The 27,998-nt window shown below is 42.6% G+C and overlaps 1 protein-coding gene across 3 annotated transcripts; it reads right to left on the reverse strand.

Annotated features, from left to right (window-relative positions):
- Window positions 1-462: 462 nt before the first annotated feature.
- On the reverse strand, window positions 463-27,992 carry LOC132092772 (interphotoreceptor matrix proteoglycan 1). Of its 3 annotated transcripts, none has more exons than XM_059499159.1 (18): window positions 27,628-27,992; window positions 26,724-26,930; window positions 25,899-26,065; window positions 24,669-24,700; window positions 24,496-24,542; window positions 24,320-24,420; window positions 20,140-20,289; window positions 19,486-19,544; window positions 19,236-19,256; window positions 18,920-19,104; window positions 18,691-18,752; window positions 16,770-18,411; window positions 16,347-16,613; window positions 13,938-14,638; window positions 13,441-13,660; window positions 13,076-13,286; window positions 12,574-12,759; window positions 463-540 (listed from the first exon to the last, which is right to left on the reverse strand). In XM_059499159.1, the coding sequence occupies exons 1-18, from the start codon at window positions 27,692-27,694 to the stop codon at window positions 501-503; spliced, it is 4,365 nt and encodes a 1,454-aa protein (XP_059355142.1). In that variant the 5' UTR covers window positions 27,695-27,992; the 3' UTR covers window positions 463-500. The 3 variants fall into 3 exon arrangements, with proteins under 3 accessions (XP_059355142.1, XP_059355141.1, XP_059355143.1); XM_059499158.1 differs by having other exon boundaries at window positions 13,938-14,641; XM_059499160.1 differs by lacking the exon at window positions 12,574-12,759 and having other exon boundaries at window positions 13,938-14,641.
- Between the last annotated feature and the right edge of the window lie 6 nt (window positions 27,993-27,998).

The following is a 27,998-nucleotide window of genomic DNA, read 5'->3' on the forward strand; positions in this document are numbered from 1 at the left end:
GTTCAGGATGTTTGGCCACTCATTCTACAGAGTTGTGGGATCATGGGAAGTCTTTTTCAACATCTGTAAATGGCTGGAAGATGGCATGGTGTGACTTCTCACCTCTGTTAAAAGAGAAACAAGTTGTTTAGTGTTGATACTGTGCAACAGATAAAGGATGTTTAGCTAATTGTTACATAAACGATTTTGCACATTTATTTATATATTCTGAAACCACAGACCGTGTGAACAGTTTTGCTTAAAAAAAAAGGCATTGAACACAAGAACATGACATTAAATGAGACTGATTCTAGTAGTTATTCAAAGGGTGATCAAACATACTGTTTGAATTCAACAAGACCAGTCTACATAGTTATGTATCTGACTTACATAAAAAGTTATGTCCAGTCTTTAAAAAATAAAACACATCTGATGACTTTTAAGACTTGTCTAAGTATTTTATCATATGAGATCTAATCTTACCTAAGTGACAGTGATTATAATGTGTAAATCTTCTGTGATTATCTCGTCAGGCCTGGTATGGTGGTCTGAGCTCTGCCTCTAGAAAACAGGACAGCACATACAACAATATGAAGCCTAGATTTTAAAAGACATCAATATCACCTGAAACAAAAAACGTCATATCCCAAGGCTAAATTCACAGGTGTGTGATGCATCACAATTTCTGTAAAAAAAGACAATAGGTTTTTTTTTTAAGTACAAAACAGACTTTGTTTTAGAACATGCCCCTTCAGGGCCCTCAGCACAGTGGGGAGATCCCATGAAGGGACGGTAGGAGGACAAGTTGGATTCAGCCTTCTGGCAACCCTTATATAACTGGATAACTGCACTGTTTCTGCCCACCGATTGGCCCACAATAGGGGCATGAGAGGCTGCTATAGCCACCAGATAGAGGTTGAGAGTCGATAGGGAGTGTCCCTTAGCCAGCAGCTCTTGTAGCACTGTCAACACCTCTGACAGATCGGATGTAGGGGGTTCTCTGCCGAAGTTTAGACACCAAGCAGAGAAAATAGACCATTTAAGGGCATAGACGGGGCTCTAGATGACTGTAAACTCAAAAATAAAAAAATAAAGATTAAGGCAGAGAATGAAAATGAAGAATGAGATATCTCTAAAGAGAGTTAAAAAGTATTCATAAGTGTGCGTAGAACAGAATGACGTGAAGAATAGACAGGGAAGCAAGTAAAGATTTGAGGCCTTTTATGCAAAACCAATTTGGTAAATAATGTCATGATGGTGCCATATTTCTAATTCACTGTGAATAGTTATGCTAAGAAAGATTATTTCTTTTACATAGCAGTTAAAATATTTATTGTAAATCTTAACATATAACAATGTAATTAAATTAAATGTAAAACAAGCTATTTGTCACTGCCAGGACATGAACTTTTTTATAGAAACTATTTTATAGTTATAGTAAAACAAGTTATGCTCAGAGAGCAGAGCCTCGATCTTAACATTATAACAGGCATCTTCCTATTAAAGTCCCATCACAGCAGAGTGTGGCGTGGGACAACACTTGGTGGGTGGGTAGAGACGCATGTGTGTGGGAGAATAATTAGGCTCTGCTCACACTAGGCAATCTTAACCCCCAAAGCCTGGTTCGTTTGACTAGCGTAATCACTCTGTTCAGCAGTCTCTGGCTCGGATGGAAGAGGTGGGCCAGAGCACGGGTCAGTTATATAGAGATCTGTGTGTGTGTGTGTGTGTGTGTGTGTTATATAGATCAGTGAGTGTGTGTGTGTGTGTTATATATAGATCAGTGAGTGGGAGTGTGTGTGAGAGTGTGTGTGTTATATATAGATCAGTGTGTGTGTGTGTGTGTGTGTGTGTGTGTGTGCTCTTGTTTTTGTGTCATATCAGGACACAACTCTGTATAATGACATGGGTATGACACAGGTATTACAAGGAGAGGGTGACTTATGAAGACATAACCCATGTCCCCATTTTTCAAAACGCTTATAAATCATTCAGAATGAGTTTTTTTGAGAAAGTAAAAATGCACAAAGTTTCCTGTGAGGGTTAGGGTTAGGTGTAGGGTTGGTGTAGGGCCATAGAATATACAGTTGTCACGTACGGTGATACAGAAAACGAGAAGAGATCCAAATGCAGGTATGAGATTTTATTAAAGGGCAAATCCAAGGGGTAAACAGTCCAGGCAGGGTCAAAACCAGAGTATCCAAACAACGAGAAACAGACAGAACACAAGGGAAGATCGATACTACGGATAACATTAGACAAGGACTCCGTGACACATACTCAGACAGACCGGGTATAAATACAAAGAAGGTAATGAGGGAACTGGAGACAGGTGGGCAACAATCAATAAACTCAAACGAGGAAGGTGACCAAATAAGGGAACAGACAGTAATTAAAGTGCCAGACACCGTGGGAAAGGAGGACACCTAGTGGAAACCCAGGTAACACAACCCAGACACTGTGACAGTACCCCCCCCCCCTCTATGGAGCGGCTCCCAGACGCTCCAAGACAGACACAAAACAGAGACCAGGAGGGAGGCGGACAGGTGGAGGCTCAGGGGGAGGGATGGAGGGCCAGAAAAGAAAAACATGGGGAACAGGCACCAGAATGTAAACACAAAACAGGAAGACCAGGAGGGAGGAGGACCGGAGGAGGTTCAGGGGGAGGGACGGAGGGCCAGACCAACAGAGGGAAACAGGGACAGGAGTAAACACAAAAACAACCAGCAACAACAACATGAAGCCCCCAGGGCGGAGCCGAAGACCACCACGTCCTTGTGGTCGAGGCCAGAGTCCTCCAGGGCGGGGCAGAAGACCACCACGTCCTTGTGGTCGAAGCCAGATTCCTCCAGGGCGGAGCGGAAGACCACCCCACCCCCTGTGGTCAAGGCAGAAACCCTCCAGGGGGGAGCAGAAGACCACCTCAACCGTGTGGTCAGGGCGAACGCTCCCCAGGGCGGAGCAGAAGACCACAACAGCCGTGTGGTCGATGCAGGAGTCCCCCAGGGCGGAGCAGAAGGCCACCACAGCCGTGTGGCCAAGGCAGAAGCCCTCCAGGGCGGATCAGGCCTCCGCGCGGCCGGACCAGCGGAACGACGAAGCTCTGGTAATCCTCTGGTGTTTTTACTGGACTCCAGAAGATCTGTGCTGGCCTGAACCTGCTCGTGGAGATCATTGGTGACTTGACTCAGTCCTTGAAAATCACCAGTGACTTGATTCTGTTCTTGAAGATCACCAGTGACTTGACACAGTCCTTGAAAATCACCAATGACTTGACTTGACTCTGAAAGGTCAACGGTGACCAGCCTTGTCTCTGGAAAGTCCATGGTACCTAGCCCTGACTCTGGAGGGTCAGCGGGGACTAGCCCTGACTCTGGAGGGTCATCGGTGACTAGCTCTGACTCTGGCGAGTTCACTGGAACCTGACTCGACTCTGGCGAGTTCACTGGGACCTGACTCGACTCTGGCGAGTTCAGTGGGACCTGACTCGACTCTGGCGAGTTCAGTGGGACCTGACTCGGCTCTGGAGAGTCCACTGGGACCTGACTCGACTCTGGAGAGTTCACTGGAACCTGACTCGACTCTGGAGAGTTCACTGGAACCTGACTCGACTCTGGAGAGTTCACTGGAACCTGACTCGACTCTGGAGAGTTCACTGGAACCTGACTCGACTCTGGAGAGTTCACTGGAACCTGACTCGACTCTGGAGAGTTCACTGGAACCTGACTCGACTATGGAGAGTTCGCTGTGACTGTCATCCTGTGCAGCGGCGCTGGGTTGTGAGAAATGTGTCAGCGGCCATCTTGGGCGTTGACGCTGAGCTGGCAGCCATCTTGCACCGTGGCGCTGGACTGGTGACCACTTTGTGCTGTGGCGTTGTGCTGGCGTCCATATTGCCTCGTGGCGCTGGGTTGGCGGCCATCTTGTGCTGTGGCGCTGGGCTGGTGGCCATATTGCCTCGGGGCACTGAGGCTGGCTTCCATCTTGCCTCGTGATGTGGGGTTGGTGGCCATGCACCGCAGCGGCGCTGGGTTGGCGCCCATCTTGTGCTGTGGCACTGGGCTGGTGGCCATATTGCCTCGGGGCACTGAGGCTGGCTTCCATCTTGCCTCGTGATGTGGGGTTGGTGGCCATGCACCGCAGCGGCGCTGGGTTGGCGCCCATCTTGTGCTGTGGCGCTGGACCTGCGGCCATCATGGGCAGTGGCGCTGGCTTTCTCCATCCGCCATGGTGAGACGGCAGCTCTGGTCCCTCCCACATGAGCCCCGAGCCGAAGGGGGGCCATGGTGGAGAGCGATGTTGAGCGTCCTCTCGCCCGCCTCCTCCTCGGCGACCTCCCCTGGTCCCGCGAAACACGACCAGGCGGGATCCCTCAAACCGATTGCTTCTCTCTCGCTCGGTGGCTGGGGAGGAAACATTCATCGACATACCGCTGGATCTCGTATTGACGGAGTCCTTCTGTCACGTACGGTGATACAGGAAACGAGGAGAGATCCAAATGCAGGTATGAGATTAAACAGTCCAGGCAGGGTCAAAACCAGAGTATCCAAAAACGAGAAACAGACAGAACACAAGGGAAGATCGAGACTACGGATAACATTAGACAAGGACTCCATGACACATACTCAGACAGACCGGGTATAAATACAAAGAAGGTAATGAGGGAACTGGAGACAGGTGGGGAACAATCAATAAACTCAAACAAGGAGGAAGGTGACCAAATAAGGGAACAGACAGTAATTAAAGTGCCAGACACCGTGGGAAAGGAGGACACCTAGTGGAAACCCAGGGAACACAACCCAGACACTGTGACAACAGTTTGTACAGTATAAAAACCATTACGCCTATGGGATGAACCCATTTTTTACAAAAACAAACGTGTGTGTGTGTTATATATAGATCAGTCAGTAACCACGCCGGAGCGCAGATCTGATACGTGCTGCATGATTGCGTGAATATATCTGAGCTTTAAAAGCGATAGATGTATAAAGCAATATATTGTGAGAGGGCCGTGTGTTACCGCGTCCCATACGACTCAAAATAATAAACCACAGTGTTTACGAAATGATTCACTCTACTGTGTTGAGCGAGAATGCTTCTCTGCTGTCTTCACGTGCTTTCGGGAACTTCCAATTTCCCATTTATGAAGTCATGATTACGAGCACGTTGCATTCTTTTCTGTTAAAAATAACAGTGGACAGTAGTTTGTGAATGCTGATGCTTAGCCTTAATAATTTGATCGGGAGCGTCCCCTCCTGTGACACATGATTTGTCTAAATATATATTCAAAGCCAGTGAATAATAAGTTGTAGGAATGAATAGTCTATCTGTCCTGCAGCCCTGCAAAGAGCAGTTATCTGATGAAATGACTTAGTTACTACATTTCTATTGCTTTTCATGTTGAATAACTTTTGTGTTGTTTTTATTTTAATTTACTTTTAAAGTTTAAATCACATTAAAAGCTTAATTTGTACATTGTAAATTAATGATATACGGTCTCCGTCACTCACAGCCGCACGAGCCGCACGCAGCCCAACATTAAATCAGTTAACTGACCATCGACAGCCTTAATCGATCAATCTCTTATCGACAATTAACCGATAAACGATTAATCTTATATATATATATATAAATAGTCCCTGGATCGGTTGGAAGAGGTGGGCCAGAGCACGGTTCAGTTATATATAGATCAGTGAGTGTGTGTGTGTGTGTGTGTGTACTAGGGATGGGACGGTATGAAAATTTAATATCAAGATTATAGTGACTAAAATTATCACGATTATCAATATTATCACGGTTTTGTTGAAACGAGATGAAAGTGTTCAAAAATAGTTGATGCTCACACTGAAAACATTTCAGCAAGTTTTATATTTAATAATCAACAAACAACTAATAAAACAAGCAACTCTATGCACTTAATTTAAAGAAAGATTAAATTCTGTGGCATTGCCTTCCTTACAATGAAAAGTGTAGAAGCATAGAAAAGCATAGAAAAGTCACTGACTTTCGCCATTCCTTCTCGAAAAAAAACAAAAAAAACATTGTGCGCTGCGCTTGCGTCAGACTGTTGCTGGCTGGACATGATTTAATAGTGAGTTATTAAAACCGCGATAATCAAACACGGTTTTAATGATAATTCATTTTTAAACGATATTACTAACCTTCAGCACATTTTATCACGGTTATCGATAAAACCGGTTATCGTCCCATCCCTAGTGTGTACATATCATAGCATATAATTATGGTAGGCTTACAGTGGATGTCTGATATACAATAAAATAAACATTTCTTATTTCAAGCCCAAACATGATGATGTCCAGCATACGTATTTATTTAGAAGTGGGTTTGGGGGGGGGGGGGGGGGGGGGGGGGGGGGCGCCAAATGTTTTTGCTGCACACACCTCTAACACTGGATAGTTGTGCCCATGTGAGCAACGGACTTTCATAATAATAAAAAAAACTGCGTTAATGAAGACCATAAGATAGCAAAGACAAGACAAGACATATACAGTTAAATGTCTCTAATATATATATATATATATATATATATATAATCTTTGACTAGGCAGCATTTCAGAGACATATAACTGTATATGTCTTGTCTTTGTTCTCTTACGAGAGCTCTCTCGTACTGCGTCTTAGCTTAAGACGCTACGGGAAAAGTCTCTTTTCACGAAATACTGAAGCAAAAAATTATCCTTAATTTTGTATTTTTGTAAAGCGCATTTGCAGCAGTACACAGCCATAGGCGAGACGGCTCGTTCGCTCATTGGCTTGTTCTGCGGCAACTGCACAGCCTATCGAGCGCAGGTTGATGCAACATCAGACCAATAAGGGTGCTTCGTGCCCTTCTTGCCACTTCCCACCGAAACGGGTGTGGCCCAACCTATAAAAGGAGCTCGAAAAGGCTGACTCACCTGATTTTTCATCTCTTCAGCGAAGCTCACGCATCGCTGGATCACGGAGGAAGCAAGCGCCGTCTGAGAAAGCATATCAGCAGGACGAGCCATTCTGAAGCTGCTGGCATCGCCGCCTTCCACTACCGTTTCTGCTGCGCTATCCGGCGCCTATATTCTTTCAATTCTGTTATATCCAGCTGTTCTTTATGTGTGTGTGTGTGTTCGCCCTGCGACACACACTCGTAAAAGAGCTCGCGTCTTTTTTAAGATGCCTTCCTGCGGCTCGTCAGAGCCCCACTCAGCGAGGGAGACCGGTACGTCATCTGTGTCTCCTGCCTGGGTGAAGATCATTCAGCGCTCGCTGACGGCGGATGCCCCCACTGCGAGCTGTTGCCATGGTGACTCTGAGGACTCGTCTGGCCTTTTTCTCTGAGCCTGCATTCTCTGCTGCGCTGAAGCGCCGTAAAAGCATCGCTTCCAGCGGATTCCGGAACCGTCTTCAGCTCAACCGAGCTCGCCGGTTCGCCCTGCTTCACCGCCCCCCCCCCTGCATCGCTTTCGTCTGTCTCACTAGCATTCTCCACACTGATGATGCTAAAAAACAGGAACTACCAGTCACTTCCGCCGGTGGAACAGGCGATAGCGACGCACCTTTGTCTGCCCTCTGCTGGACGGTGGCAAAAGCGGTGTTGCCATCTAAAGCCTGCTGTGTGACGCTGCGGCTGCACTACTCGCGATGGCTGCTTCATCGAAGCGCAGGTGTACGAGTTCCGATGTGGCCGAGCTCTCACCCAAGCGCGCCGCTGTTTCAGTTCCAGGAATTGTGACTGTCTCAGCGTTTTCTGCAACGCGCAAGCCTGCACAGTTGCCCGCTTGCCTGCACACAAAAGCCGTTATCACAACAGCTTCAGCAACGCAGCTCGAGACCCCCGTTCTCGCTCTACCGGCCGTCGCCCCGCGCCGCGGGGACCGCGGCAGAGGATTACGGTGAGGCCGGGAGCCCCGAAGCCATCCTAGGAAAGCCATCTATGCATGCTGCATGACGCTGCGTCTGCACTACACACGATGGCTGCTTCATCGAAGCGCCGGTGTACGAGTTCCGCTGTGGCCGTGCTCTCACCTAAGCGCGCCGCTGTTTCAGTTCCAGAGATTGTGACTGTTTCAGCGTCTTTTGCAATGCGCAAGCCTGTACGGTTGCCCGCTTGCCTGCACACAAAGACCGTTATCACGGCTACCTAGATATTTCCCGAAAAAGGTGTCATTTCTGGTGTCCCGGCCACGGCCGATGGTGCTATAAATGTAGTGACGATGCCCACTGCTCAGTGCCCATCTCCACATATAAGCACAGCCCTGCACACAGGGCCTGCGCCCATAAAAGCGACTCAAGTCGATCGCGCACACTGCATAGTAAGCGTGCTTACTAAGCGCGCCCATAAAAGCATAGTAGACGTGCCCGCTCCTCAGTGCCCACAATCACTATGTCACACGCGTCATGTGGTTTCTGTAAAAACAAAACCCGTGCACGCTCGTCCGGCCACGGCCGATGGTGCTATAAATGCAGTGACGATGCCCACTCCTCAGTGCCCATCTCCACATGTAAGCACAGCCCTGCACACAGGGCTTCCGCACATAAGATCGACACAGATCGGTCGAGCGCGCCGCATAGTAAACGTGCCCACTCCCCAGTGCCCACATACACTATGTCACATACGGCGCGTGGCTTCTGTAAAAACGAGGCCCGTGCACGTACGCTCTGCACAGGCAGACAGCGAGTTGAAAGTGGTAAATGTGCACATATGCAGCCCACAGTTACTCGCAGACATATCGAGTCCCACGGGGCCTGCTCAGCCTTCTCCAGTCGGTTAAGCGCCGGGACAGGTTCGAGGAGGAGCGATCTGCCCGCTGTGATCAGCGCGCTCCCCGCCTCAAATGCGCAGCACACCCGAGCGCCGCCGTTGCCCAGTCAACAGAGTGCGCTTCGCATCCAGCCCTTAGCCATTCATGCAGATGCATGGTCAGCGCTTCCAGGGGTTTCGGATTGGGTGCTAGGCATTATAAAGAGAGGCTACTCGCTACAGTTTTTTTCGACGCCCTCTGCACTTTTCAGCGCGCGTCGAAATTACGGTCAAAACAGAAGTAGCACACATACTTCGGGCCGAAATATCAAAACTGTTGAGCAAAGGGGCTGTAGAGCCTGTGTCTCAAGCTCAAAGCGAGGGGGGGCTGTACAGCAGATACTTTCTGGTGCCCAAGAGAGACGGGGGTCTCAGGCCCATACTGGATCTAAGACAGCTGAACAAGGCATTGATGAAACGCAGTTTCAAAATGCTTACGACCAGGAAACTCCTCGCGCAGATTCGCAGAGGGGACTGGTTCATGTCAATAGATCTGAGGGACGCGTATTTTCAAATACAGATAGCGTCAAACCACAGGCGATATTTGAGATTCGCCTTCGAGGGCCAGGCATACCAGTTTACAGTCCTCCGTGGCTCCTTATACGTTTACGAGGTGCATGGATGCAGCGCTCGCTCCTCTCAGACTCAGAGGCATGCGAGTGCTGGATTATTTGGACGACTGGCTGGTTCTGGCCCGATCACGAGCGGAGCTCGTGGACCACAGGGCCGTTTTACTCGATCACATCGAGAAGCTCGGCCTCAGTGTCAATTGGGCGAAGAGTTCGCTCAATCCCAGTCAGACGATTCTGTTTCTGGGTATAGTTCTGAACTCGTGTTCCATGACGGCGCGGCTGTCACCACAGCACGTGATGGGCATTCAGCGCGCAGCGAGTTCTTTCCGCTGCGGCGCGACCGTGTCGCTCAAACACTGTCAGAAGATGCTGGGCTGGGCCTCATGGCCTCAGCATCTCCGGCTCTGCAGCTGGGCCTGCTCCGCATGCGCCCCCTGCAGTTCTGGCTGAAGACGCGGGTGCCGCGCAGAGCGTGGGCGTCTGGCCGGCTGCATCTCAAGGTCAATCAGAGCTGTGTCACAGCTCTGGCACCTTGGACAGCGAACGGCTGGTACCGATCAGGTGTAAGCCTGGGGACTTCCCCGAATGTGAAGATGGTGTCGACGGACACCTCCACTTCGGGATGGGGAGCGCTTCTCGAGGGCAGACCGTCCTTTGGCCTATGGTCAGAACGGGAAAAGCTCCATCATATCAACTGTCTAGAAATGCTGGCAGTGGAGAACGCGCTGATGCGCTTTTGTCCCCAAATCAAGGATCACCACGTCTTAGTCTGTTCGGACAACATGTCTGTGGTGTCCTACATAAATCGCCAGGGCGGTCTCGGGTCCTGAAACCTGTACAGGCTAGCGGAACGCCTCCTGGTTTGGGCTCAGCGCAACGTGCGTTCGCTGAGGGCAGTGCATGTGCCTGAGCTACAGAATCTGGGTCCAGACAGGCTGTCCAGAGGCAATGTTCCTACGGGCGAATGGTCTCTACACCCGCAAACAGTCCGGCTGTTGTGGGAGAGATTTGGCAGGGCGGAGGTGGACCTCTGCCCGCCCCATGAAAACGCTCACTGCCCTGCGTTCTTTTCCAAGAACGAAAGCGCGCTGTCACGGGAATGGCCGTGCTGCCCGCTTTATGCTTTCCCTCCCGTCTCCCTCCTTCCGCAGGTGATGGAACGGGTGAGAGAAACGAGATGTTCAATACTGCTTGTAGCACCTCTTTGGATGAACCAACCATGGTTCCCAGATTTGATGCAGTTAGCAGATATCGCCCCGTGGCCGGTACCGTTGAGGAGGGACCTCCTCTCGCAGGCCAGGGGCTCGATTTGGCACCCTCAACCGGAGTTGTGGTCCCTCAATGTGTGGGCGCTCAATGGTTACCCGCTGATCTCGCAGAGTGGGAGTGCTAAATACCATCACTCAGGCTAGAGCTCCGTCGACACGACGTCTGTATGCCTCGAAGTGGTCGGTGTTCTCCAGCTGGTGCACAGCTCGAGGTTATTCACCCCTTAGTTGTGAGGTGACGGAGGTCCTCTCCTTCCTACAGGAGCTGTTGGATAAGGGCAGAGCCCCATCCACGCTCAAAGTTTATGTGGCGGCCATCGCGGTGTTTTCTGAAACGGCGCTCGGTCAGTTAATAGGAAGGAATGATTTAGTCATCCGGTTCCTCAGAGGAGCTAGGAGGCTGAATCCTCCCAGACCTCCGTCAGTCCCTATGTGGGACCTCGCGGCGGTTTTGGAGGCCTTGAAGGGTCCCCCTTTTGAGCCTATCCAATCGGTTAGCCTTCAGCATCTGTCGTTCAAGACAGTATTCTTGTTGGCTCTCGCTTCGGTGAAGCGTGTGGGTGATTTGCACGCACTCTCGGTGAGCCAGTCGTGCTCGGAGTTTGGGCCCAATGACTCAAGGGTCATACTCAAACCTAGGCACAGTTATGTGCCGAAATCCCTCAACACACCGTTTCGGGCTCAGGTTATTGCCCTGTCTGCCCTGCCGGTGTCAGGAGAGGATAGAGACTCGAGTCTTCTTTGCCCTGTCAGGGTTTTAAGAGCTTATGTGTCTCGCTCTGCTGCCTTTCGGCCGACGGAGCAGCTGTTTGTCTCGTTCGGTGGACGTTCCAAGGGAATGGCTGTTTCAAGACAGACTCTATCCAGATGGATAGTTGACGCCATAGCGTTAGCTTACGCTTCCAGGGGCCTTCAGTGCCCGTTGGGCGTCAGAGCACACTCCACAAGAGGCGTCGCCTCGTCGTGGGCGTGGTCTACTGGGATCTCCTTGCAGGATATATGTATGGCGGCAGGTTGGGCCTCGCCGTCTACATTTATCAGGTTCTATAACCTGGAGGTTCCCGCCTTGCAAGCAAGGCTGCTGTCGGTATAGTCGAATCAGGGCCCTGAGGGGAATTCTGAGTTCACGAGCGCTATGCGCTGCCGACTGTTATATGGGCAGTATTGCGTAAGACCCGCATTGCCACATTGGTCAGGCCTTGCCTCGGCTGTGTGATATCATATTGCTGCATCTACGGATGCTGCTAGATATGGGACGGAGGGCTTTCCCCCTTTCTGTCCTGGACTCTCTGTGAGTCCCTCAGGTGAGTGTGCACTGTAAATCCTGGGCGTTGCTTCAGGTTTATTGGTGTGATCCCTGCGCGCACAGCGTTTTACATTGGGTTCCCGTAGCGTCTTAAGCTAAGACGCAGTACGAGAGAGCTCTCGTAAGAGAACGTACTCGGTTACTAAACGTAACCTCGGTTCTCTCTAGAAGAGCGAACGAGTACTGCGTTCTCTGCCGTGCGTACGATTCACTCTGGTTCGCTTCGGCGATGAAATAAATCAGGTGAGTCAGCCTTTTCGAGCTCCTTTTATAGGTTGGGCCACACCCGTTTCGGCGGGAAGTGGCAAGAAGGGCGCGAAGTGCCCTTATTGGTCTGATGTTGCATCAACCTGCGCTCGATAGGCTGTGCAGTTGCCGCAGAACAAGCCAATGAGCGAACGAGCCGTCTCGCCTATGGCTGTGTACTGCTACAAATGCGCTTTACAAAAATACAAAATTAAGGATAATTTTTTGCTTCAGTATTTCGTGAAAAGAGACTTTTCCCTTAGCGTCTTAAGCTAAGACGCAGTACTCGTTCGCTCTTCTAGAGAGAACCAAGGTTACGTTTAGTAACCGAGTATGTTATCTTTGATGATACAACAAATTATCTGACCGCAAAAATTTCAGAAAAACTGACAAAAAAAGACCGCTTACACTAGAGTTAGTGTCTTTCTGCTCCGTACACATTTCCTGCACATAGATAACATGAGAGAAATGATGGCATAAAGAGAGCTGAGCACCCCCACGAGGCACACTAGGGAAAGAAAGGGGTCTAGTGTCACGGAGACCAGCTCTGCACATCTCTCCCCGATAAAATGCCAGAATTTACCTACAGGGCATCTAAAAGGGTCGAGAGAGACAATTAGAACATGTACAGTGGAGGATTATTCTTAAAGAGATCCATCAGAACTACACAAAAACATCCATATGTTTACATATTTCTAAAGAGCAAAGTCATTTCTTAAAATCTTTTAAATAAATTATCAAAAAAAAAAATGCTACCAAAAATACTGGAGTACTGGCAGAAGTTTGCCAACATACAGTCCCGAAAAAATAAAATCCTAGATCTCACATTAGAGACAAGCATTTTATTCAATTCCATTTAATTGAATTGAATTTAGATTGTGGAATCATGTGTGATTGTTCTCTGGGGTACCTGCAAGCGGCACCATGCCCTGGTACAATCTCACACTCTCCTCCATGGAGACAGAAGTCCGGCTGGACCACACAGAGGCTCTGACATGGGAGTCCATCCACCGTCACGTAGCCTGGCTCACATAAACATTGTGCTTCCTTTGTCCAGAGGTTCACCACACACTTGGAAAACTCGTTGCAGGCAAGAAACTTGCAAGGGTCACCTTGATCAGCTAACATGAAAGAAGAAATTAGACTCATCTCTCTTGTAGCAGCAATTCATGAGCTTATGTGAGAAATTCTGCCCATGTTTCTGCTTCCAAGACAAAAATGGCCAGCATACTGATGTATGATGCTTGCAAAGCTCTTAACAGGAAAGACTCTTACCTGGTTCTATGTCTAGGGAATGGCTGTCAATCTTTATGTCCAAATGCTGGGCTGCAGCATCACAAAACTCTTCTAAGACATCCTGGACAGCCTGAGTAATGTTGTACGGCACAGACTTGGCAAACTTTGCCTTGCTATTGACCACCACACTTCCGTTTCTGAAGTTTAGGATCTCTAACTTCTTAAAGCCTGTTAGGTTAGACTGTAGATATGGCAGTAGCTGTGCACAGAAGAGACAAAAACACCATTTCAAATCCACTGGACAATAGTAGAAAGAATCTAAGCACTGAATACTATCACTCTGCATAGAATAAACTGTCTGATACAGTTGTGTAAAGTATGCAATATGCATTACGATGAAGCTGCAATATGCTACTGTAGATTATTGTGAAGTGACTCAACCAAGTTCTCTTACACTGTAATATGCCACTGTTAATGAAGAATCCTCAGATTAAGATAATAATAAGACAATCAGCAGTTGAAATAGCTGCACTCACCAGTTCAACAAATGTGTTTTCCAGTGATCTGTATTCTGCGGAGCTCTTATTGAAAAGATCTTCAGAGAACATCACGTTTGTGACACGCAAACTGAAAAACACAACTAATTCTTTGCCTTTGCTAGCTGTGGTCATTGAAGGAGTTGTGAAATACTTCAGTGCTGGCGCTCTTGTTGTTTCTAAGGGATATCCTTCATTTGGAAAAGAGTATCCATTATCATAACTCAAGAGATCAATGGTCTCAGTACTTACTACATCTATATGGTCTAAGTCTTTTAAATTAATAAATGGGTCTTCAGTTTCCACATTCGGCACTTTGTCATTTTCTGACTCAAATACAATGTCCTGGACGACAGTCGATTGTACTTTTTGAGTTGTTGAATCATAATCCTTTTCCAAAGATGTTGGAGTAATGACTGATACATCTGTTAGGACTACTTCCTCAGTTCCCAGATTCAGCACTTTGTCCATTTCTGTCTTTGTAAAATTTACATCCTTGCCAACAGTCCATTGTATGGTTTCAGTTGGCGAATCATAATCCTTTTCCAAAAATGTTGGCGTAATGACTGATACATCTGTTAGGACTAATTCAAACAGTTCAAGATCTGCAGGTGTAGTTGTCTTAGGTGCAGGTGTCTTCATGGGTAGTGATGTAGTCGCTTCTTCTTGTTTTAAAAGGGCACCTTCTGTCAGAGTGTCTTCTTCTGGAAAATCATTAATGAAAGCTTATGAATTACATTTGAAGATGTAAAATAGTTGCAAACTGAAATAGTTTAATTTTCTGGATCAATATGACTGTTCTGCAATAATCTTAATTCTGTTATCCCCAATAGATGAGGAAGACTTTTACACTCTCTACATTTGGGTGTCTTATTTTCTTTTTGCCTGTTTTTCTGCCTCAACTCCAGTACCAGTTTTAAATCAGATAGCATGTAGGGTTCTGTATTCAGATCTGTGATTGGGACTATACATTCGTTGTGGTCAGAATTGTTGGCACCCTTTGTAAATTTGATTTAAAAAAAATTTAAAAAGCTGTGCAAATACATCTGATTTGTTAATCCTTTTGATCTTTTATTTAAAAAAATATTACCAAAATTTAACCTTTTATTGAAGAATAAGATTTTAAAATGGGGGGAAATCTCATTATTAATTTTTATTTTTTCTGTAAAACACATTGGCCACAATTAACGGTACTCTAAGGTTAATCTTCAGATTCTACTCTGAAGTAAATTCACATTCATATTTACACTTTTGCACACACCAGGGTGATTACGAACACGCAATTATCCAGCCATTGCTTCCTGTTTCACAGAAATATAAATAGGAGGGAAAACAAAGGCCAAATTCCTTTAATCATCCTTCACAATAAGAAAAAAACAAAGAATGTAGTTCAGATGTGCAGCAAAAGATAATTGAGCTTAACAAATTAAAAAGTGACTTTAAGAAAAGAGATATGGAAAAGAGAGAAAATCCTAATTTCCATATCAGGGCAATAATTAAGAATTTCCAATCAACTAAAGATGTTACAAATCTTCCTGGAAGAGGACATGTGTCTGCATCGTCCTAATGCACGGCGAGGAGGAGAGTTTGAGTGGCTAAAGGCTCTCCAAGGAATGCAGCTGCAGAATAGCAGCAAACACTTAAGAAAGATTTGGTGAACACAGGATTGAAAAAGAACCCCATGTGTACAATTAAATATGCTGCTGTATCTTAAATGTTGTCTCAGTATTTTTCTGCCAGAGGTCCTGGACATCTTTTTTTAGATATGTGGCATCATGGATTTTTTTTTAAATAACAACAGATAATTTTTTTTAAACTGACTGTCCATGCTAGAAATCTTAGGTTGGATCTTACAACAGGGCAATGATCCCAAAACAAACATCAAAATTAAAACGTAAATGGGTCACTGGGCACAAAACCAAGCTTCTGCTATGGCCATTCCAGTTCCCTGACCTGACCCGATCCCTATAGGAAAAGAGTGGAGTGAACTGAAGAGGAGAAGCACCAACATGTAGCTGGAAATCTGAAGAACCTGAAGTGATTCTGGATGAAGGAATGCTCTCTGATCTCGTTTTAGCTCTTCTCCAAACTCATTATAGAAGAATAAAAGGGTACCATGTATTAGAGAAAAACATTTATTTAATAATAAGACCCCCCCCCCCCCCTTTTAAATTTGTTTTCTCCAATGAAATCTTAGATTTTTGTACATTTTTAAAATAAAATATTAATAGGATTAACAATGCAGATTTATTTTCATAGCCTTTGATCATTTGATCATATTTACCAAGGGTACCAACAATTCTGACCATGACTGTATGTCCATGTTTTAGAAGATAGCTAAAAAAACATGGATATATTGTTAACAGTTTCAAAGATAGTCCTACATTTGTATTGAGAAACACATCTTACCCATCTGTGTGAGCTGTGGCTCCTTAGTATCTCCAATAGTAGATGGTAAGTCCTGGACAACAGTTGATTGTACTTTTTCAGTTGGTGAATCATAATCCTTTTCCAAAGATGTTGGTGTAACGACTGATACATCTTTTAGGACTACTTCAAATAGGTCAAGGTCTGCAGGTGTAGTTGTCAAAGGTAGATCAGTTGCAAGTGTCTCCATGGATTGTGAAGCAGTCTCTTCTTGTTCCTTAAGGAGATCTTCTGTCAGAGTGTCTTCCTCTGGGAAATCATTAAAGATAGCTTATAAAAGTCCAAAATAGTTCAGTGTTTCAGATGATAGCTAAATCTTATTTTGTGAACATTGTCAATGTTAATTCTAAGAATCTCTTTGACCAAACACATTATTGAGAAACACACATAGCAGAGCTCTCTTACCCATCTGTGTGAGCTGTGGCTCCTCAGTATCTCCCACAACAGATGGTAGGTCCTTATCTCTCTCCAAAGCTGATTCTGTGATCTTTTCAGGTAGAGATTCTGAGGCCGTTGATATAGTAGGGAAAACAATATCCACATCTGGTTCTGTGGTGGTTTCCTCTGTAACCAGATCTGGTATCTCGAGAACTCCCTCAATAACCTCAGGTTTGGAGACTTGGTCCTCAACCCAAAAGTCTTCCACATGTTCAGGGTTACCAGTGTCTATGCCTAGTTGAACACTGTCAACTGGCACAAAAGGCAAATTATGACCTTCTTCTGGCTGGTAATAGTCAATATTCCCCACAAGGTAAGTTTCTGTTACAGAAATCTCTGGTGGTTTAATCTTAATCATCTCTGCAGGAGGTTTGGCTGAACCTTCAGTAGTTTTGGGAACTTGACTTGTGATATCCACAGCAGCCTGTTCAGTTTTGATGCTGCCTTCATATTCTACAACATCAGCAGGTTCTGATTCATCAGCTTCTCTTTCAGGTTCCATCACCTCACCCTCTTCATCCTTAGGTTGTACGGTCTCCGTTCCCGGCTTCTTGGTTGCCTGAACATCATCCTCATGTTTCACTTTAATCTCCTCATCAGATTTATGTTCCTGAACATCTTTTGATTCTATAATGACCTCTGGTTCTGGCTCTATAACCTTTTCCTCAGGTTCTGCTACTTCATCCTGTTGAGTTAATTTTCCAGTCTTATCCTCTGGTTCTGGTAGCACAACCGTTCCTACAGGCTCTAATGTGCCATACTCAGCAGTTTCTGTTACTATTGTCACTTCTTCAGGTCGTAATACCTGATCTTCTAATGCAACAGGATCTTCAGTCACATCTGTATCATTCTCAGGTCCAGCTACTTCTACAGTCTCTGTTGTCACAAACTTTACATTGGATAAATTAACTTCAGTCTTAGTCTCTTCGTCTGGTTCAGCCATCACCACTTCATCTTCTTCCTTTACTACTATTCCAGGATCCACTGGTTGAGGCACCTCTGGAATCTCATTAGAATCTGTCACTTCAGTTATTGGATCAATTGGTTCAGTTGAAGGTTGCAGGGTGATGCTAAAGTCGGTTGTGACAGCCAACTTCGGTTGTTCAGACCTAGGACTAACGGTTGTTGCAGTGGTGAACAAAATGTTGACAGTGGTTACTGGTTTAAATAGGATGTCATCTTCTGGTATAGTGTTTAATTTTAAGTCACTATCTGCTGTAGGATTCTCTGTAGGTTTCTGTAGGTTTCTCTGCTGTTCTTCACTTGGTAATACTGAAGTTTCAGATGAAGATGTTGAAGACAAACTGTTTTCTTTATCAGCAATAACAACTGGTTTACCGTCTCCCTCTACTGGTGGAACTTGAAGATTTTCTGTTATGAGTTCACCAGTTTCCCCTTTAATAGTTTCAATCTGGTGTATAATGACTGCATCACTCTCAGGTTCAATTGTTTTTGATTCTGATTTTGTTGTTGTGGTGCTGTCTGTGTCCAAAGTTGGGTCTATAAAGGTCTCCAAAACATCCTCATCGCTACCAGATGAAATATGAACTTCAATCTTTGGTCCTTTTGTTGGAAAACTGAGGTCACCATATACATCTTCATCAAAGGACTGCAAATTAACAGGTGTATAATTATGTTATTGCATTTAAAGATGTTATGTTAACCCTAACTCTTTTAACCCTAACTTTTAATATTTTCATTAAAGGTTGTGTCCTTATTTTTTTTTTTCATTTGGTAACCATTTTTAAAGCAATAAAGCTGTGCTACATGTCAATTTGGAAAGCATCACAGGCATTTCTCTGTGAGCTGCGTTCCTTCAGTCATGACTATATTGGCAACATAGAATGGTCTCTTGTTCCTACTTGCTTAATTATATAGCATTAGTCACCTCAGTTATAATGTCTTCAGAAACCTCAGGGACAGGCATTCTGGTTGAAGACTGGTCTTTGCCTGAAGCAAGAAAAAGTGTACACAAATATTAAATACTATGTGAAGACCTTGTACATGGTAATCAGACAAGATTTTATTTTGAATAGACTGTAAACATAAATACATGTTTTATGCATTACTATACTACTTATTATATTAATTTATATTATACATTTTTATACATTTACCTGTCTCAAATGTCAGTGAATTAAGATCAAGAAGTGATGCCTTTTTGCTCAGTGCTTTAACTATCATATCCTTTAGACTTTGTCCTGTAGATGAAACAACCGTGTCGATGTCCAGATTTACATCAGCAATGGTAGGTACAGTAGTCTCAAAAACAGCTGCGTAGACTGCAGAGAGTCCTCCAGCTCTGGATAAATAATTGCAATGTGCATTTTTATTTATTCATGTATCAGTCGCTCCAAACAATAGAAACTAAAGGTGATGAACACAAAGACTCCACACATATATAAATACATTACACACAAATGTAACTTTTACCCTTTAGGTGCTTCTGCCTCACTTGCATGTAGAAAAGGAAACAGAAAAAAATAAAAATCATATGCAACAAGAAATCAGTCATGCACAGACTGAATAGTAGCATAATGGTAGAGAAGCAGAATACAAACACAAATGGGTTTGTATGTCAGTGTGAATGTAAATTATTATTTTCACAGCAGTAATTCACTGCTCAGGTAAACAGCTGATAACTGCTGTTATAATGAAAGTCATGATAAATGAGTACACCTACCTAATTCTTAACACTCGGACATCCATGAATCCAGGTAGATCAGCAAAAGCATGTTGCATCTGTAACAAACAAACAAGCATGCAGTTTAACCTCTAATGTTGCCCATTATATATGTATGGGCAAATGTATTAATAAGTACTGCTAGATGGCACAATTACTGTCAACATCAAGACAGAACAGAATCTCCAACAGATTCACAGAACATGTGAAGTTTCCTACAACAGTGTTGAATAATCTGAGCCTCCTGCACTTTAAAAAGAAATTCAAGGGACATGTAACTTAAATACATGCATGGTAGGAAGTTGAAATTCTATAAAAAAAATTATATTTATTGATTTAAATAAAACATTTAAGTTGCAAACATTACCTTCATGTTGATTATCACATCAACTTAATACTATGTCTAATTTAAGCTTACATGTGTTTATTAAAGCACCCAGTGATGGAATAGTCATCACTTCTTTGAGTAAATAATATACAGTAATTGTCATATTGCTTAATATAATATAATTGTGCATTTCTTCTGTGTTTATTTATAATTTACTGGTCTAAATACTGTATATTTATCAAAGTAAATCAGCAGAAAATGATATTATGTGCACAGTTTCTTCAAAAACACTGAAATCTGGATCATCGTTTATTATTTTCACAAACCTGATCTTGAAGATGGTGTGACAGGTCATGATACAGAGGTGAATCAGTGTCTCTCAGTATCTCCTGATATCCATAGTCCATCAGTGTAATGCTGAACTCGATGACCTGATGTACTGGCTGCTCAGGAACCACATTGTGAAGATCCAACTCCTGCAAATGTTTTACAAGAGCTATTAAATAATCACTGCAAAAATGTTTAACTTGCATAATTCCCCAAAACGTTTAAACAACTTTATGGGTTAAATATTTTAGTAACACTTTAGTAGAGCAACCAATTTACACTATTAACTAGTTGCTTATTAGCATGCCTATTATTGACATATTGGCTGTTTATTATTACTTATGAAGCACATAGCCAAAATCATCACAATTAAAAGAACCAAAGACTTAAACTACATTAGTTTGTGTGCACTGAATTTATTAAATACATGAGTTTCACAATTTGAGTGTAATTACTGAAATAAATGAACTTTTCCACGACATTCTAATTTATTGAGATGCATCCCAGATAGCAACATTGTGTCGGCCCAGATCCGGCCCACATCTGGCACCCATGGAAAGATGATCTGGCCCACATGTAGCGTGGAATGATGGCACTTGGGCGGACTGCTACTGTTTGCCAGAACTGAGCCACAAGCAGGCCATAGCAATGCCACATGTCAGCCTAGAGTAAAGAAATTAACCAGAACTGGACCTTATCTGAGCCACAAAATTGTGTGTATTAAATATGAAGTAATTTCAGCCTTAATAAGCCTGTTTACAAGCAGAATCACTGAAGGAAAGAAGAGAACAGAAGAGCAGAAACACAAGAACTACAACTGACTTCAGCCACAACCTTAGATGAAATCAACTGAAGATAAAAGAAGACATGAAATCTCTCAAGATCTCAGCATAGGAGGATTAAACTACTCCACAAACAGCTTTACCAGCTTCTCTTATTACTAACCAGATTGACTTTATTTATGTTAGACATCTACAAAAGTTTTTTATTGAGAATTAACAGAGGTTTAACTCTAATGTGTTTCACCATAACAGTGATTAGTGTTTCCATTAGTTGGGCTCTTAACTCTTATTATATAGTTTTTCTTTTTTGGCCACTGTGACAGTGTGTTTGTTAAACACATTTGCAGCTTCAAAGAAAGCTAGAGTGACATGATATCAAGTGTCGGCTGTTATCTGTTGATGGTTTTTTAATCGTCATGAAGTACACTGGTTCATTGATGTTTTTTTTAATTGAACAATTATGTTGTTCCAGTAATACATTCATATTACAAACCCTGTGTTTCTGTGTGCTGATTGTTGATGTCTGTGTGTGGCATCATAGATTGAATTCTTTATAATCGTTAAAAACTTCTAACTGATTGTTGTAATATTGCTTGACCTCATGTTGGAGAAACACATGGTTTGTGATGTGAATATATAATGAAACAATTGTTAGATTTTAAAAAAAATTAGCAAATCAGCCTGTTTCATGAGGATTATAAAATCATCAACAGATAACCGCCATCACCTGACCTCAATTCTCTTTAGCTTTCTTTGATGCCGCAAATGCGTTTAACAAACACACTGTCACAGCAGCCAAAAAAGACTAAAGATAAAATAAGAGTTAGGAGTCCAACTAATGGAAACGCTAATCACTGTTATGGTGACACACATTAGAGTTAAACCTTTCTTAATTCTCAATAAAACTTCTGTAGATGTCCAGTAATAATTGAAGCTGTTAATGCAGTTTGTGGAGTTGTTTAATCCTCCTCTGGTGAGATCTCCAGAGATTTAATGTCTTCTTTTATCTTCAATTGATTTCATCTAAGGTTGTGGCTGAAGTCAGTTGTAGTTCTTGTGTTTCTGCTTATCTCTTTCTCTGTTATTTTCTTTATTTCAGTGATTCTGTTTGTTAACAGGCTTTTTTAAGGCTGAAATTCATATTTAATATATAAACAGATTTTGTGGCTCATTTAAGGTCCAGTTCTGGTTAATTTCTTTACTCTTGGCTGACATGTGGCATTGCTATGGCCTGCTTGTGGCTCAAATCTGGCAAACAGAAGTGGTCCGCCCAAGTGCCATCATTCCACGCTACATGTGGGCCAGATCATCTTTCCACGGGTGCCAGATGTGGGCCGGATCTGGGCCGACACAATGTTGCTATGTGGGATCTGTATATATGGTTCTGTTTCGAGCCACAGGGTTTAATTTGGTTTTGTTTGTGTGTGTTTTTTTTTACTCTCAAAGCTGTGATTCCCATTCACTTCCATTATATGACTGACAGACTGCAACGCTTTGAGTTAAAAATCTCAGTTTGTGTCCGACTGAAGAAACAAAGTCTTCTTGGATGCCCTGGGGGTAAGCAGATAAACATCACCTTTACATTTTTGGGTAAACTATCCTTTAAATTCCTTGTCAGCAGTTAGGAACCAAGGCGTGCTATTTGATAGCAATCTTTTCTTTGAAAACCATGTTTGCAGCATTTATAAAACTGCATTTTTCCATCTCAAAAATATATTTAAATTACACGACCAATGGTGTCAATGTCAAATGTAGAAACGTAAATTCATGCGTTCATGACCTCAAGGTTAGATTATTGTAATGCTTTATTGGGTTGTTGTTCTGTGTGCTTAATAAGCAATCTACAGCTAGTCCAAAATGCAGAAGCTGGAGTTCTTACTAGAACCAGGAAGTATGACCATATCAGCCCGTTCTGTCAATTCTGCACTGGCTCTATTGAACAACGAATACATTTTTAAATCTTGCTAATTACTTATAAAGCCCTGAATGGTTTAGCTCCTCAGTACTTGAGTGAGCTCATATCACATTATAGTCCTTCACGTCCGCTGCACTCTCAAAACTCTGGCCATTTGATAATACCTAGAATATCAAAATCAACTGCAGGAGGCAGATCCTTTTCCTATTTAGTGTCCAAACTCTGGAATAATCTAACACTGTTCAGGTGGCAGACACACTCAAATCTAGATCAAATAACCATCTCTTTAACCTGGCTTATACATAACAAACTATCACATTTGTATAATTTGGATTGTTTGGCTGCATTAATTAGGTCAACCGGAACCAGGAACACTTCCTATAACATCTGATGTGCTCGTACATCATAAGAAGAATGGCATCTACGCTAATATTAGTCTGTTTCTTTCTTAATCCAAGGTCACCAAAGCCACCTAGACCCAGTCCATATCCAGCTCAGATTGTGGATCAGCACCTAGAGATGACCTCTACAGACCTGAATGCCAGCGGAGACCAGGACAACAAGATGAGCCCCAGAGACAGATCCCCAGTGAAGACCTCATCACCTCGACGACCATTGGTACAAGACCACAAAACCAGACAAGACCTCTGTACCCGTGTTGCAGCCTGTAATTAAACCATGCTGGTGCTGGTTTTGTCTGGCCAGAGAAGAACTGGCCCCTCGACTGAGCGTGATTTCTCCTAAGGTTTTTTCTCCATTTCTCTCACCAATGGAGTTGTGGTTCCTTTGGCTTGCTTAACTGGGGATGCTTGACTGATTGCACAGACACTATTGGTGGAGTGCTGGATGATGACATCACTGAATCATCAATAAACTGACTTACTGTTATATTCTTCTTGCATCATTGAAAAACAACTTTCATGTTTGACTCTGTAAAGCTGCTTTGACACAATCAGAATTGTATATTGTGCTATATAAATAACTTGACTTAAATAAAGGTGACTTGACTTATTAATAAGCAGCAAATTAGGACTTTATTGGTGCAAAAGTCATAGTTGATGGTTTGTTAATAGCGAGAATTGACCCTTAAAATAAAGTGTGACCAATATTTTATTTCAAACATTTTAACTGAAGAATTCATGAAAACACTAAAATAAGAAACAAAAAACAAATGGTGTGGATGTTGCAGTTGCTGTACCTGCACATAGCTCTGATGGACTATGAAACTGTACACCTAATAGCTGTAGACGAGGTGAATAATGCACAATATATTTTGCAGATCTGAACTATCTTACTTCTATGTTAAGCTAAAGCCAAGACTTATTGATGACCTAAATTGACAGCAGAGCAAAGGCTGCTTGTACTGTAAGCAAGTTGTCACTATATTTTAAAAATACATTTCTATCAACAACTGCTGCCAGTTTTTACAGTAAATTTATATAAAGTGTATATAAAGTATGTTATGTACATTGTGCTCCAGACCTGTGAGGCAGTAGAGACATCTGGCGTAGTGCTGACAGTAGTAGATTGATCTGGGGGAACAAATACTTCTACTGTTGCTTCAATCTGGACTTCCTCTGAACCTGAACAACAGAGACTGAGGTTAGTTAAACTTGATGAGAACTTCTCACTGAGTACCAAAAACAATTTAACTATACCTTTCATTCCTTGTGCTCCATCATCTGTTGGCTCTTCAGTTATGTTTCTATAAATTTAAAATGAATATGTATCATGATATTAAAGTAATCATGGTTCATTATTTTTGCTATAGACGATTTGAAGAAGTTTACAGAATATGAAATAATAGTCATGATTCCAAGTGCAGTCTCACCGTTTTAATTTGTCACTATTCATATTCACCCTCTATAAAGGAAAAGCAAACACATTACAAATCAAATTTGACTTAAACATTTAAAGGAATAGTTGAATGAACCAAAAAAATTAAAATGCACTCACCTTCAGGCCATCCAAAATGTAAATGAGATTCTTTCTTCATCAGAACAGTCACCTTTATTTCTATAGCGCTTTATACAACAGCAACAGATCTGGAGAAACCACTTGCTGAGCAATGGATCATCTACAGTGAATGGGTGCCGTCAGAATGAGAGTCCACACAGCTGATAAAAACACCACAATAATCCACAAGAAATCCAATTAAAGTCTGGTGAAGCAAAAAGCTGTGTGTTGCAATTAACAAATCCATCATTAAGACATTTTTCCTGCTAAAATATGAGCATTCTATCTATAATATTTATTTTTCCTCTGAAGAAGTGGCCATCTGAATCAGGAGATAAATCTGCACGGACGATACCATTTACAAGTGAAATCCTTCCAAAACTGATCTAAATAAATTGGTGGATTTTGATGTGAGAGAACAACAAGGAGATGGACTTTTCCTCTGGTGGAGTTATAGACCAATATTTTGTCCAGTTTGCATTAATGTTGGATTTGTTGCATTCAAACATGTAGAGTTTCACTTCACAAGATGTTAACTGATGGACTGGAGTTCTGTGGATTACAAAAATGACTTGATGGATTTGATAATTGCAAAAACAAAGAGCTTTTGTTAATAACAAACATACAGATGTTAATTGATGGACTGGAGAGGTGTGGATTACTTGTGGATCATTGTGGTGTTTTTATCAGCTGTTTGGACTCTCATTCTGACGGCACCCATTCACTGCAGAGAAACCTGCTGGTGAGCAAGAGATGCAATGCTACATTTCTCAAAATTAGTTCTGATGATGAAACAAACTCCTCTACATCTTGGAGGAGCTGAGGGTGACTACATTTACATCAAATTTTCATTTTGGAGTGAACAATTCCTTTCATTTTTGGCCATCTGACTAAAAAATTCAGAATTTGAATTTTGCTGAGCTCCTATTTAACAATCACCCATAGACATAGACACACTTAAAAAAAAGAAAAAGAAACCTAAAAAGGTAACCTAAAAATAGCAACATTTACATTAACTGATTTTATTAAGTCAAACAGATAATTAACATATATTAATCAACCTATTTTGAATGTACAGTATTGTGTGAATTGTTGATTAGTTTACCCTGTAGACCATGTCTATGTGTTCCTGTGAATTGCTGAAATTCATGGCGAGATCTGAGATGCACATAGAGTCATGCTGGCATTTGTGGACCCATTGCTGGTACTCTGAGCTGCTGGGAATTCTGTCCAGAAAGATCCGGAAAGCCTCCCAAACAGCTTCCTGGCAAACTGACAAGGTCAATAAATAAGTGTTCAGATGAGAAGTTTTACAGCATACATTAAAATCTTTCTGCATCCATTATGTTGTAAACATATATTTTTTTCTGTATTGCTAAATTGCAATGAAATAAAACAGAGGTTTTTCATGAATTAATTCATATTTCATAAATAAAGTTTGACTAATTATACCTGTTTATTCTCTGATATGTAGATTACAGATTAAATGCACAGACACTATTTAACTGAACAGAGATGACATAACTGAATCCAATGATGAACTGCCTTTAACTATCATTTTTGCATTATTGACACTGTTTTCCTAATGAATGTTGTTCAGTTGCTTTGACGCAATGTATTTTGTTTAAAGCGCTATATAAATAAAGGTGACTTTGACTTTGACTTTCTTTCAACTGCCTGGGCATATTTCTCTAAATCTGAACACACGTCTCACGGATCTATTTTATAACTGCTTATTTATTTATACACAATAAAGCATTTGACGGGGTTCAACACACTTGAAAAAAAATTTGAATCAGGTATGATTGATTACGAAGACATATAAAATTTTCGAGGACAGCTTTCAGAGTCACTGCACTAAACAGAACCATTGATGCATTTAAATGAATATAACAGAGAAGATATTTCTTTGACATGTTTTATGAGTTACCTCTCAGTGTGTAGTATGTTTGGTGGCTTGCTATGACTTCCCTCACTGTCTCCTGTGGACATACTTTCACCTCTGAGTGGAAGAAGTCTGACCTCTTGATGCGATGCTTTTCCATTTCAAATCTAGTCCTCATCCCTGAATTCTGCTTTGGGGGGTTTGGCAGGCTGATAGTTTGAAGGGTCTCCGATGGATTTAGACTGCTTCGGTCTGTGAAAACAGCAACAAAAAATGAATTAGTCAAAAATAAAAGGTTAGTAACTTTTATGGTAATTTGTCATGTTTCTGCTAAAATGAGGTTGATATTTCTCAGCTCTCAAACCCCCCATGGCCTTGCGATTGGTCACACAGTCTTTTGCCACCACTGGGATATTACGTAACGATAACAGATTTGTTTCTTCACTCATGAAGGTCTTTAAACGTGTTTTGGTGAAAAGAGCAAGCAAATTTACATTCTATATAAATTTATAATCTATACATCTATACCTTTTTTCATTTTGGAGAAATTATAGTAATTTGGCGCCATTTTTGCCAACAATTTGTTAAAAAAAAAAACGTTTTTGGAATTTGTTGGAAAAAGCCAATGGTGCCCTCATGATCTATTCTTTCACATTTATGGTAATTTTCTCCACTTATATTGGCTATATTTGAAACTCGTTTATTAACATAAAAAACACAATTATATGTTAATATAAAAGCAAAATTTTGTTTCCTTTCTACACAACATATTGGTGTGTACACTCATTTCATATCTCTTCAATAGGTTACACTACTCATCACAATATATGTCCAAAAGAGCTGCCTCATTTAAGGCTGTAAGATTGCACTGTAGAAATCCGCCATTTACAATTTTAGACCAAAATTTCTGTTCTCATCAACATCTTGTGATAAAAGCTGACTTTGTTACCTTGAATTCCTGCGACGGACACAATAAGGAAGAAGAGTGTGAAGAGATGCCCACATTTCAAAGACATTCTGACTTCAAGTCTTACATCTAACCCCTTGCTGTATGAAGACAGCACAAGTCTTCAGTTTCTCAATCCCTTTTCCTGGAAATATCCATCAGAAGCAGGGAAAGCCATTATGATCCCTGAGACCTTGGAACCAAGTACTGAGACCTGAAAATGGAAATTAAGGAAACTGGAAATTAAAACTGACTTTTGGTGTCTCACAGAAGACAAAACCGCGAATGCAAAAATAAGAAACGCAGAGCAGAGTGCAAGACAAGCAATACTAAAACTGCTAAGGTAAGTCTTGGTGTAAAGGCATGACATTGTG

This window comes from Carassius carassius, chromosome 18 (assembly GCF_963082965.1).
Source record: "Carassius carassius chromosome 18, fCarCar2.1, whole genome shotgun sequence".
In the NCBI taxonomy this organism is placed as follows: Eukaryota; Metazoa; Chordata; class Actinopteri; order Cypriniformes; family Cyprinidae; genus Carassius; species Carassius carassius.